This window comes from Chiloscyllium punctatum, chromosome 6, assembly GCF_047496795.1.
Source record: "Chiloscyllium punctatum isolate Juve2018m chromosome 6, sChiPun1.3, whole genome shotgun sequence".
In the NCBI taxonomy this organism is placed as follows: Eukaryota; Metazoa; Chordata; class Chondrichthyes; order Orectolobiformes; family Hemiscylliidae; genus Chiloscyllium; species Chiloscyllium punctatum.
This window is the reverse complement of record NC_092744.1, coordinates 69,059,111-69,071,220: the sequence shown is the minus strand read 5'-3', so window position 1 is coordinate 69,071,220 and position 12,110 is coordinate 69,059,111. Positions and strand designations below refer to the sequence as shown.

Genomic DNA, 12,110 nt, shown 5'->3' with positions numbered 1-12,110 from the left:
AATGAGGAAACTCATTCTGAGGTCCAGCTGGCTAACCTTGTTACAATCACGACATCCCTCCCCCTCAGAGTAAGAAGTCATCGGCCATTTTTTTCCAGTAGCTTCTCCTAAGGCATTTTAGCACCAGGTCAGGGTTCCTCCAACTCTACTTCTGATATGGGCAGTGTGTAACTCAAAGGAGCTTGCATCTTATGCCTGGAGTCTCTCAGAAGAAACTCATTCTCCTCCACTGTGTTGATCTCTGATTCTTTGGTATCTTCCATGCTTGACGCAAAGGGCAAACTCATGAGTTTTGAAACAATCAGAAAAGCAGCTGAAGGGCTGGGCATGTTTTGCTCCTGCACCATCTGTGAGATTGCAGCTTTTGTAAGGTCAACGTGCTCTTTCAGGACCATTGCACCTACCCAAACTGTGTACGTCACTGGACCGAACCTTGCATCAACCATGTCTTACACTCGTTCGCGCTCTCTCGCTGTGTCTGTGTCCATCATTGGTGTTCCTGATGCCATTCGCCCAGGTACAGGAAGATCAGATTTAGCCTTGCATGCAGTCTTTTTCTCATTTAAAAACTCTGCTGGAACCATCCCTGTACTTGCATGAGGGGAGGTTCAAATAGGAACTAGGACTGTTTGGTATCTAGTGTAACTATAGGCTGTTTCTTTAAGTCTGCCTTTCAAGTTTGGACTGTTCTTTCTGCCAGACCTTTGCATGATGGATGGTATAGAGCTATCCTTGTATGATGAATACCATTCGACTTTGGGAAGTTCTGAACTTCCTGTTATCTGTGACCAATATTTCGGGGAGTCTGTGTATTGCAAAAGACTCGTGCAGGTTTTCTGTCATCATCCCTGTGTTTGACGAATGAACTCTATGCAGATCCAACCTCTTTGAGTGGGCATCCACAATGACTAAGAACATTGAGCCTGTGAAAGGACTTGCATAGTCAACATGCAAGAGTCCAGACTTTACCCAGCCATTCCCATGAATGTGGAGGAGCTACTGTCAGTAATTTTTGTCCTTGTTGGCTTATTGACATTGACCTGTTATTCTTCCCTCTTATTTTTGTTTTGAGTGCTGTGCCTGCATTAAGTTTTGGAAAGCAGTCTTGGATCACCTTTGTCCTGCTGCTTCCATGTAGAAATGAACCAATATCTGTTTTTAGATGGTCAAAGGAATTATCGGATGGGAGGAAGGGAAACCAATACAACATTTGGAGAGGATAGTTTATTGAATTTTAAGAAGGAATTAGGTTGTTTCCTGAAGAGGGAGAATGGATATGATGAGTTGATGGGTGGTTAGTATTCAATCAGTGGAAGAATGAATAGATTTAGTGGATTGATTAGCCTTTTTATGATTTATGTTGGACTTCTGTATGCTTCTAATTTACAATAATAGGAGCAAAAAGGATAATGAGCAATGGTATGCTAATTTAATGATTTTAAACGTGAATAATGTTGGTGCTTCATATCTGCTTTACAGAACACAATATAATTTCCATTAATTTTATGTGGATCATGGCACCAAAGTACACTTGAAAGCAGACTGCATTGGGATAACATGAGAATCAATCCACATGAAACGTACTAATTTGGTTGCCAATTTGATTTTAAAAGCATTAAAGGGCTTGAGGGATCTTGGGGATCTAGGTATATGACTGTAATTAATAATGCATAGAAGTTTAAGTAACACATGCAGTGTTTGACCGTTGGCTTGGGTTAGAAATCCAAATTTATGGATTCAAAAATGGTAGTCTAAGTGAATGAATTTTGAACTGGAACATTTGAAATTAGAATCTTGAGTGGTGAAGGTGCCATGGTGGAGCTGGTAAGTTTGAATACTGTTACTGTAACTCTTTTCTTTAGAAGAAAATTGCACAGTATGTCATTACAAAGTTTTTGTGGCTTCTTTTGCCTTTTGTGTAAAGGGGAGAGGAAGAAGCGGATACAAGATGCAAGATTAAGATTATAGTTAGAGAATGAAAACTGCATATTTGCACACTGTAGGGAATGACTGTGAAAGTATAACCAGGAATGAAAATTTATATATGGTAAGCAGATATTATTTACTATGCACTACTTCCCTCTATTTTGTTCACGCATGATGTTTGTACTACATTTGCCGAGAATTTACAAACATATTGTGATGTGACTTGTAATTTGAAGACTGTTTCAGATCTGGAATGCAGTGATATTTTGTACTATTGGTCTGTTTTATCTGTTGTTTGTCAAGTGTTTTCAGTGGAAATGGTCTATTAAATTGTTGCTGCTTTCGCATGATGGATTCAGTTTTATTTCTAATTTGGCAAATGGATTTAGAAATTTACAGTGTATAAAATTTATGTATCTTAGAAACTGAAATTCTTAACATGGTGACAGTAGGCTGTTGTCCTTTGTTTGAATTTTATAAAGGATTTTACGTTTCAGTAACTGGGGCTCAGCTCATTTCGTTCAGTAACATTTTTTAAATTCCCCAAGTATTGTGTGTGGGTCATGATGATCTTGGTGTCCTTGTTTTTCATATCTACTTGTATTGATATTGGGTTTTGTTTTTGTCCTGACATTATCTTATCATCAGTCTGCCTCATGAAGTTCTTACCTCTTTTTTTACTTATGCCTTTGTTGTTCTTCTGTCTTTTGTTTTCTGTTTTGCAAGGTAGAGCGTGTTACATGCTCAGTGTATTGAACACAGATCGTGGGACAAAATGTCTAGCAGTTCAAAACTGGTAATGAGCAAAGTTTCTTTACTGTATCATTACTATCCAGCTAAGTGTTTAACTGGTTCAATCCAGAGTGGAGGAAATTGTATTAGGAATGTCACTGGATAGACCTAAAACTAGATGCTAAACCTTTAGTGGAAATTGAATTGGCATGCTATGGATCAAACTAAACAATCCCACAACTAATGGATTGGTTCAAAGCTTTAAAATCCTGGTACATTCTATGATGAATTGTGGTGGATAGCTAAACAAATTAGTGGAAGGGTGAATCCACAAAAATTCCACCCTCAAAGTTAGCTGAACCCAGGAAAGCAGCGAAAAACCACAAGTGCTGAATGAATGATCCATCTCTGTCTGTTTTGGAGGTTCCCAGCAGTACAGTTCCCAGTCTTCCGCCAAGTTAGTTCACTTCACTGCATATCAAGAATTGGCTGAGGTCACTGGCTACAACAAAAACTGAGCTCTGAACTTATTAAGGCTGCAACACGATGGAGTTGTATTCCAGAACTAGCCAGCACTACAGCTATAGCATTAACGTCTGCTTAGCAATGTAGAAATTACCCAGTTATGTTCTGTCTACAAAATGCATCACAATTCTAATTTGTCTAATTACTGCCACATGTATCTACTGTACTGTACATGTTGCTGATAGTGCCATTGAATGGCTTTGGCATTGGTGAACAGGTTTTTGCTCAAGTAGGTTTTACTAGGGCAAGTGGCTTACTGACCTCAATATAATCTTTGTCCAGACATGGTCAAAAGAACTGTTTTAGTGCTTGACTTAAAAAAAAGTTGTTGCCTGAGAGCATGGAATCATGTTTTACTTGAATCATCAGTATCTTTTTTTCTTTTGGATAATTTATTATCTGACCATAAATTCATGTTTTGCTAAAATGGAATGCTTCATCTCTTCTATAGTTATAGCAAAACTAGTAAATACTCTAAAAATTGTATGAGTGAAGAAACACAGCAATTTCCAGCTATTTTCTCTGACTTGGCAAAATACACGTACCTACAATTCAATCTGTGGAAATGTCATAGAGAATCAAAATGCAGCTTAAAACAGTTTTAAGTCCATTTCTAAAAGATGGACTTAAAAGGACAGTGCATATCAAACATAGCTCCATGATAAATCCTAGCATCTACAATACTGTTTCAGATACAAAAAAAATTGAAGGTAAACCTGTTGATGAAAGATTGTCTTATCAAATCTTGAATGTGCAGATTTCTGATAGTTGCTTTTGGTCCTTTTGGAAGTTACACTGTTGTTGAGAGGAGGTTGGGTATAGTTACCTCTAAAGGTTTAAACATAAATGTGACAGATATGCTGCATGATGAGAATAAGTATTTCTTTGCCTTAGTTCATGGAAAGAAAACATATCCTCCTTTTGACCACTGCAAGCAGTTAAAGAAACACATTTGCTTCCCTTGTACAACAAACCTAGGAAAAGGAAAGCATTTGCAATTTTTAAAATTAAGATTATAGGCATTTAACTTTCCATTAGGGTTCTCAAAAGCTACAGCTTTTGCCATTTCTCTACACCATTAGTCACCTGGTTCATGTACCAGAAACATCCAACTGAATGGCAGAACCATTTTGCATGGAGAAAGCAATGACTGATTTTGTGTAACCTTTTGGTTTACTTATTTCTATATTTCGTTTCTTTTCCTCACATTTTAGTAACTAATAAACTGATTCTTTTTCTTTCAATTTAAGAAAGCCTGTTTAAATTGGCTCATTTTAAAATGAGCATTAGAATTGGGAAAGCTATGTAAGACTGAACAAATACTTTTATTCAACCCTTCCTTCTGTTGAAACAAGGAGGGGTGCCTTTCTTACTTGGGATCACCCAAAGATTGATTGTAGTAATGCTCTTTCCAACCTTGTCCTTGGGTAAAGGTAGAAGATGCATTGCTCTAAGCCATAACAACCATAATTCATTTTAAATAGTGTTCTTGAAAGAAACTCAACATATTCAGTATGTGGATATACCGACTAGAGAACGTGCAAAACTTGACCTACTCTTGGGAAATAAGGCAGGGCAGGTGACTGAGGTGTTAGTGGGGGAGCATTTTGGGGCCAGTGACCATAATTTTATTCGTTTTAAAATAATGATGGAAAAGGATAGACCAGATCTAAAAGTTGAAGTTCTAAATTGGAAAAAGGACAATTTTGACAGTATTAGGCAAGAACTTTCGAAAGCTGATTGGAGGCTGATGTTCGCAGGTAAAGGGACAGCTGGAAAATGGGAAGCCTTCAGAAATGAGATAACAAGAATCCAGAGAAAGTATATTCCTGTCAGGGTGAAAAGGAAGGCTGGTAGGTATAGGGAATGTTGGATGACTAAAGAAATTGAGGGTTTGGTTAAGAAAAAGAAGGAAGCATATGTCAGGTATAGACAGGACAGATCAAGTGAATCCTTAGAAGAGTATAAAGGAAGTAGGAGTATACTTAAGAGGGAGGGCAAAACGGGGACATGAGATAACTTTGGCAAATTGAATTAAGGAGAATCCACCGTGTTTTTACAAATATATTAAGGACAAAAGGGTAACTAGGGAGAGAATAGGGCCCTACAAAGATCAGCAAGGCGGCCTTTGTGTAAAGCCACAGAAAATGGGGGAGATACTAAATGAATATTTTGCATCAGTATTGACTGTGGGAAAGGATAGGGAAGATATAGGGAAGAAATAGATGGTGACATCTTGCAAAATGTCCAGATTACAGAGGAGGAAGTGCTGGAAGTCTTGAAACAGTTAAAGGTGGATAAATCCCCAGGACCTGATCAGGTGTACCGTTGACCTCTATGGGAAGCTAGAGAAGTGATTGTTGGGCCTCTTGCTGAGATATTTGTATCATCGATAGTCACAGGTGAGGTGCCAGAAGACTGGAGGTTGGCAAACGTGGTGCCACTGTTTAAGAAAGGCGGTAAAGACAAGCCAGGGAACTATAGACCGGTCAGCCTGACCTCAGTGGTGAGCAAGTTATTGGAGGGAATCCTGAGGGACAGGATGTACGTGTATTTGGAAAGGCAAGGACTGATTTGGGATAGTCAACATGGCTTTGTGCGTGGGAAATCATGTCTCACGAACTTGATTGAGTTTTTGATTGAGTTTTTTAAAGAAGTTACAAAGAAGATTGAGGGCAGAGCAGAAGATGTGATCTATATGGACTTCAGTAAGGCATTTGACAAGGTTCCCCACGGGAGACTGATTAGCAAGGTTAGATCTCACGGAATACAGGGACAACTAGCCATTTGGATACAGAACTGGCTCAAAGGTAGAAGATGGAGGGTTTTTTCAGACTGGAGGCCTGTGACCAGTGGAGTGCCACAAGGATCGGTGCTGGGCCCTCTAATTTTTGTCATTTACATAAACGATTTGGATGCGAGCATAAGAGATAAGTTAGTAAGTTTGCAGATGACACCAAAATTGGAGGTGTAGTAGACTGTGAAGAGGGTTACCTCAGATTACAACAGGATCTGGACCAGATGGGCCAATGAGCTGAGAAGTGGCAGATGGAGTTTAATTCAGACAAATGCAAGGTGCTGCGTTTTGGGAAAGCAAATCTTAGCAGGACTTATACACTTAATGGTCAGATCCTAGGGAGTGTTGCTGAACAAAGAGACCTTGGAGTGCAGGTTCATAGCTCCTTGAAAGTGGAGTTGCAGGTAGATAGGATAGTGAAGAAGGCGTTTGGTATGCTTTCCTTTATTGGTCACAGTATTGAGTACAGGAGTTGGGAGGTCATATTGTGGCTGTACAGGACATTGGTTAGGCCACTGTTGGAATATTGCATGCAATTCTGGTCTCCTTCCTATTGGAAAGGTGTTGTGAAACTTGAAAGGGTTCAGAAAAGATTTCCAGGATATTGCCAGGGTTGGAGGATCTGAGCTACAGGGAGAGGCTGAACAGGCTGGGGCTGTTTTTCCCTGGAGCTGTTTTCCCTTATAAAGATTTACAAAATTATGAGGGGCATGGATAGGATAAATAGGCAAAGTCTTTTCCCTGGGATCGGGGAGTCCAGAACTCGAGGGCATAGGTTTAGGGTTAGAGGGGAAAGATATAAAAGAGACCTCAGGGGCAACTTTTTCACGCAGAGAGTGGTACGTGTATGAGCTGCCAGAGAATGTGGTGGAGGCTGGTACAATTGCAACATTTAAGAGGCATTTGGATGGGTACATGAATAGGAAGGGTTTGGAGGGATATGGGCCGGGTGCTGGCAGGTGGGACTAGTTTGGGTTGGGATATCTGGTTGACATGGACAGGTTGGACCGAAGGGAATGTTTCCATGCTGTACATCTCTGACTCTATATTGGCTTTCACCCAGAATAGTGTACAGGTGCAAGTCAATTTTTTTTTGTTTGAGGACCAAGGCAGGGGGACGAAGCACTGAAGGAAACTTTAAATTACTTGTTCTATACCAGTACAACAGCACTGAATGTTGCAGAGATTTTCTCTATATAATTGTAATTAAAATCCAATTTGTATATTTAGAGCATCCTCAGCCCCCAGATCACTCGCAAACCTGTACTGATATTCTTTTAGAAATAGCCTGGTTCATGGTCTTTGATTCAAATCCTTATTCAGATGTAAATGAAAAAATATACAATGAAAATCCTATGCTTGCTTGTGTGCACTTGCTGTGTGGATGTATATTATGGTTCTAAACCAAAGAATAAAATATAAATACACTTATCCTCTGCCCTCTAAACTTGGTGTTTATTGCTATATGTAATTGATTAGCAAACAAAAGTTTTTCAGTATTTTCTGTCAGCATTCACAATGCAACATGTAACTAAAAATTCAATAATGGCATCATTTTGAAGTGCAAGCTTTAGTTTGGCAAATTAAGCATAATATGTGTAAATAAATAGTCCCTTGAATGTAAATACATCGTACCATGAAAATAGTAAATAACTTTGTTTTCATTTAAGTTCACAGAAAGCATTTGTTTATTTTTATTTTAATGCTTGTATTAAAACAAAATCCAGTGTTCCTAATTAGAGCTGGTGCCATCTTTAATAGTTTCCCTACTGCTAGAGAGTGGACAAATAGCAAGCTCTGGGAGTAACATGCTGACAAAATGTTAAAATTACTCCAAAGGTGGTTGTAGAGAATTTTAGGAGTTTATCTTTTGGATATTGTCCATTCTGTCTGGTGTTCCATCTCTGGAGTGGATCAGAAATTGGCTAGCTGAAAGAAGACAGAGGGTGGTGGTTGATGGGGAAATATTCATCCTGGTGTTCAGTTACTCGTGGTGTACTGCAAGAATCTGTTTTGGGTCCACTGTTGTTTGTCATTTTTATAAATAACCTGGATGAGGGCGGAGAAGAATGTGTTAGTCAATTTGGGATAACACTAAGGTTTGCAGAGTTGTGAATAGTGACAAAGGATGTTGTAGGTTACTGGGGGACATAGATAAGCTGCAGAGCTGGGCTGACAAGTGGCAAATGGAGTTTAATGCAGAAAATGGTGAGTTGATTCACTTTGGAAGGAGGAACAGGAATGCAGAGTACTGGGCTAATAGTAAGATTCTTGGCAATGTAGATGAGCAGTGAGATCTGTGTCCAGGTATGTAGATCCTTGAAAGTTGCCACCAGGTTAATAAGTTAAGAAGGTATACAGTTTGTTGGTAGAGGGATTGAGGTTGGGAACCACAAGATTATGCTGCAGCTGTACTGAACTCTGGTGCGGCCATGTTTGCAGTATTGCGTACGGTTCTGGTCACTATTATAGGAAGGATGTGGAAGCTTTGAAAAGGGTTCAGAGGAGAATTACTGGGATGTTGCCTGGTATGGAGGGAAGGTCTCACGAGGAAAGGCTGAGAGACTTGAGGCTATTTTTTTGTTAGAAGGAAGTTAAGAGGTGACTTAATTGAGACATAAGATAATCAGAGGGTTACATAGATTGGACAATGAGAGCCTTTTTCCTCATGGTGATGGCTAACACAAGGGGACATAGCTTTAAATTGATGGGTGATAGATAGAGGACATATATCAGAGGTAGTTTCTTTATTCAGTAGTAGGGGCATGGAATGCACTGCCTGCAACAGTAGTAGACTCGCCACCTTTAAGGGCATTTAAATGGTCATTGAATAGGCATATCGATGAGAATGGAATGGTGTAGGTTAGATGGGCTTCAGATTGGTTCCACAGGTCGGCGCAACATTGAGAGCCTGTACTGTGCTGTAATGATCTATGTTCAAACTTCAGGAGAAGGCATTTCAGGCAAACTACAACTGTGTCATTACACTCGATAATTTGTTGAACATTTCCATGTCCTCATTATGCTTGGCTCATATTTCCAATACTAAATTGTTGATTTGCGTGTGAAGCTAAGGTAACCATTGAAGCATTTCTTAAAAAAAACCTGGAGCAACTTTTTGTTTTCAGCCTCTTATTATTGACAACCCATTCTGAAACATAACCCTTGTGCTTCATGTTCCATCCTGCTTATTAGTTGTTTGTTATTATGTGTATAGCCCCTGCAAATATGATTTGCGTCATGAATAATATTTTAAATTAATTGAGTGTACGTCTGAAGTATTGTCTAATGGGAATGATACATGTATGAAATGCAGAGCACACATACTTCATGGACCAGAAGTTGGGCTATTGACATATTCTTACCACTTTTGAAGACTTCCCCTTTATACATCCTTCCCTTCCCTCTCCCACCACACAGGCCATTTTGTGGCTATGAGTTGAACTTCCAAAGACTTCAGTCTGTGGAATTTCCCTTTCTAATCCTTCCATCTTTCCACCAACTTTTCTGCAAATTTCTCTACAAAATATGGCGTTCAAGCTTCTTCTGGCCATTCTTCTGGCTGGCGCAGTCTCACCTGGAATATTGTGTACAGTTCTGGTCACCCCATTACAGGAAGGGTGTGGAAACATTGGAAAAGGTGAGAATAGTTCACAGGTCGGCGCAACGTCGAGGGCTGAAGGGCCTGTTCTGAGCTGTATTGTTCTATGTTCTATCCCTCTTAATATTTGTGCACTTGGTTTCCAGTTTTTGTCTTTTTACTCCATGATGCATCTTCTCCATTTATTGAATGTAAGTTGTGGTATTTTAATTGAAATGCAATTGTTGGTGCTGTATTGGCATCTAAAACCTGTATTCTCAAAGTATACTGATAGTTCTGTAAATCCTTAATATTCACTTGCTTACCTACATTAGGTGGACAGTTGTTTATGAATATGGAAGGTACAACAGCTCATAAAACTGTTGCAGAAACCTATGTGGAAGAAATTTTTCAAAAGGAGCACTAAGTTGCCGGTAAACTGTACCTTTCTTTCCTGTCTAGGAAACTTAGCAGAAACAAAAGGCTTCAAATTCTGTTTAATTTCAATACATTCAATAAGCACTTGGGGAGTTTATCATCTTTCAAATTCTGTTTAATTTCAATACATTCAATAAGCACTTGGGGAGTTTATCATCTTTTTAATATACTCTTAAGTATAATAGCTCTTTGTTTCTATCCCCCCCACCCCCACCCCCACCCCCACCCCCTTAGTATTTTTTTAGATTAGATTAGATTACTTACAGTGTGGAAACAGGCCCTTCGGCCCAACAAGTCCACACTGCCCCGCCGAAGCGCAACCCACACATACCCTTACATCTACCCCTTACCTAACACTACGGGCAATTTAGCATGGCCAATTCACCTGACCTGCACATCTTTGGACTGTGGGAGGAAACCGGAGCACCCGGAGGAAACCCACGCAGACACGGGGAGAATGTGCAAACTCCACACAGAGAGTCGCCTGAGGCAGGAATTGAACCCGGGTCTCTGGCGCTGTGAGGCAGCAGTGCTAACCACTGTGCCACCGTGCCGCCCACTATTTCTTGAAATAGTCATTTGTATACATAAATTAGAGCCATAATTGTCATTAATACTTATGGTTATGTCTGTCTAGGGAAAGCTCACTGCCAGAGAACGTGTCCAGCTGCTTCTGGATCCTGAATCCTTTATAGAATATGACAAGTTTGTGGAACATAGGTGTTCGGATTTTGGCATGGGCACAAAGGATGATAAGGTAACAACTATAAAACATGTGTTGAGGTTATTTCATGCCCATAGCCAATACTACTGTTGTACTATAAATTTGATTGTAAATATATTTGTGTCTTTCTTTGCTTGACCACTGAGGTGATGCCAGTTACAAATTGTATTGTGAAGAGACCCTAGTGGCTGTATGTTTGAGCTGTCTTAAAAATTATACAGGAGCTGCGTGCTTGAAGGTGTAGAATTTTCTGGCTTTTCTCTCGCGTGTCAGAAATTTGACAAAAATGAAAGATTCCCTCCCTCCCCCACCCCGTTAAGTAATTGATGTGAGCTTGTTGATTTGGATTTTTTCATTTGCTGTCAGGTGAATCGGATTAATAAGGTGCTGAAACACACCCTTACCAAAATGTTTCTTTGGCAAATAAGTTAAGAGTATTTCTTTTTCTATGCACTAGAACTGCTATTAGTAGCATATGATGTTTGGTTTAGCAGGTACGTTGCAAAATATTATTTGCTTTTCAGTTTACCAATTTACAAATATGCTTGAAAGGAAAACCAAACTTCAATATTCTATGTCTTGAGAGAATTTTCTGTGTTTATTTGAATGTTACACAACAGTTGTGCATTTCAGAAGTGTAGGAGCCATTGTACTGGATGACCAGCTCCCAAACCATGCTTTGGAAACAAATTTAGTAAATCTCTATTTCTGAACTGAAAGCAAGAAAACCACAAACAGAATTATGGTGTTGAAGGAGGCTATTTGGCCTGCCGTGCCTGTATCAGTTCTTTGAGCTAGTGCCTATTCCTAGACCTTTCCCATTATTAATGCAACACATTCCTTTACAAATAATGATCTAATACCGTCTTGAATCCCTCAATTGAACATGTCTGCATCACCTTTCCAGGCAATGTATTTCACACCCTAACTACTTGCTCTGTGAAAAGGTTTTATGCCCTCATGTTGCTCTTGCTTCATTTGCACAACACTTTAAATATATGCCTTTTTGTAAAAATGAGCAGGAATAGCTTTTGCCTCTCTACTTAATCAGGCCAGCTCTTGATTTTGAAAACCTCTACAAAACTCTCCTTAGCCATCTTCTATCGAAGGAAAATAATCCTAACTTCAACCAGTACTCGTAACTGAAGTTTCTGTTCCTGGAATCATTGTTGTAAATCACGTCTGCACACTCCAATGCAGTTACATCTTTTGCAAAGTAGTGCACACGACTATACACACTATTCCAGTTGAGGCCAAACAAGTGTCTTCTACAAGTTCAACATCTCCTTGCTTTTGTACTCTATGCCCCTATTAATAAAACCAAGAATGCTGTATGCTTTATTAAATACTCTCCACTGTCCTGTCATCATCAGTGTTTGATGCACATA

At 39.4% G+C, this 12,110-nt stretch overlaps 1 protein-coding gene across 1 annotated transcript in view; it reads left to right on the top strand.

The window, feature by feature from the left end:
* Positions 1-12,110, top strand: part of pccb (propionyl-CoA carboxylase subunit beta) — a 57,695-nt gene that overhangs the window by 3,726 nt on the left and 41,859 nt on the right. The window contains exon 2 of the mRNA XM_072572890.1: positions 10,636-10,755. Coding sequence (XP_072428991.1) covers positions 10,636-10,755 — 120 coding nt within the window. The remainder of the gene's footprint in view (positions 1-10,635; positions 10,756-12,110) is intronic.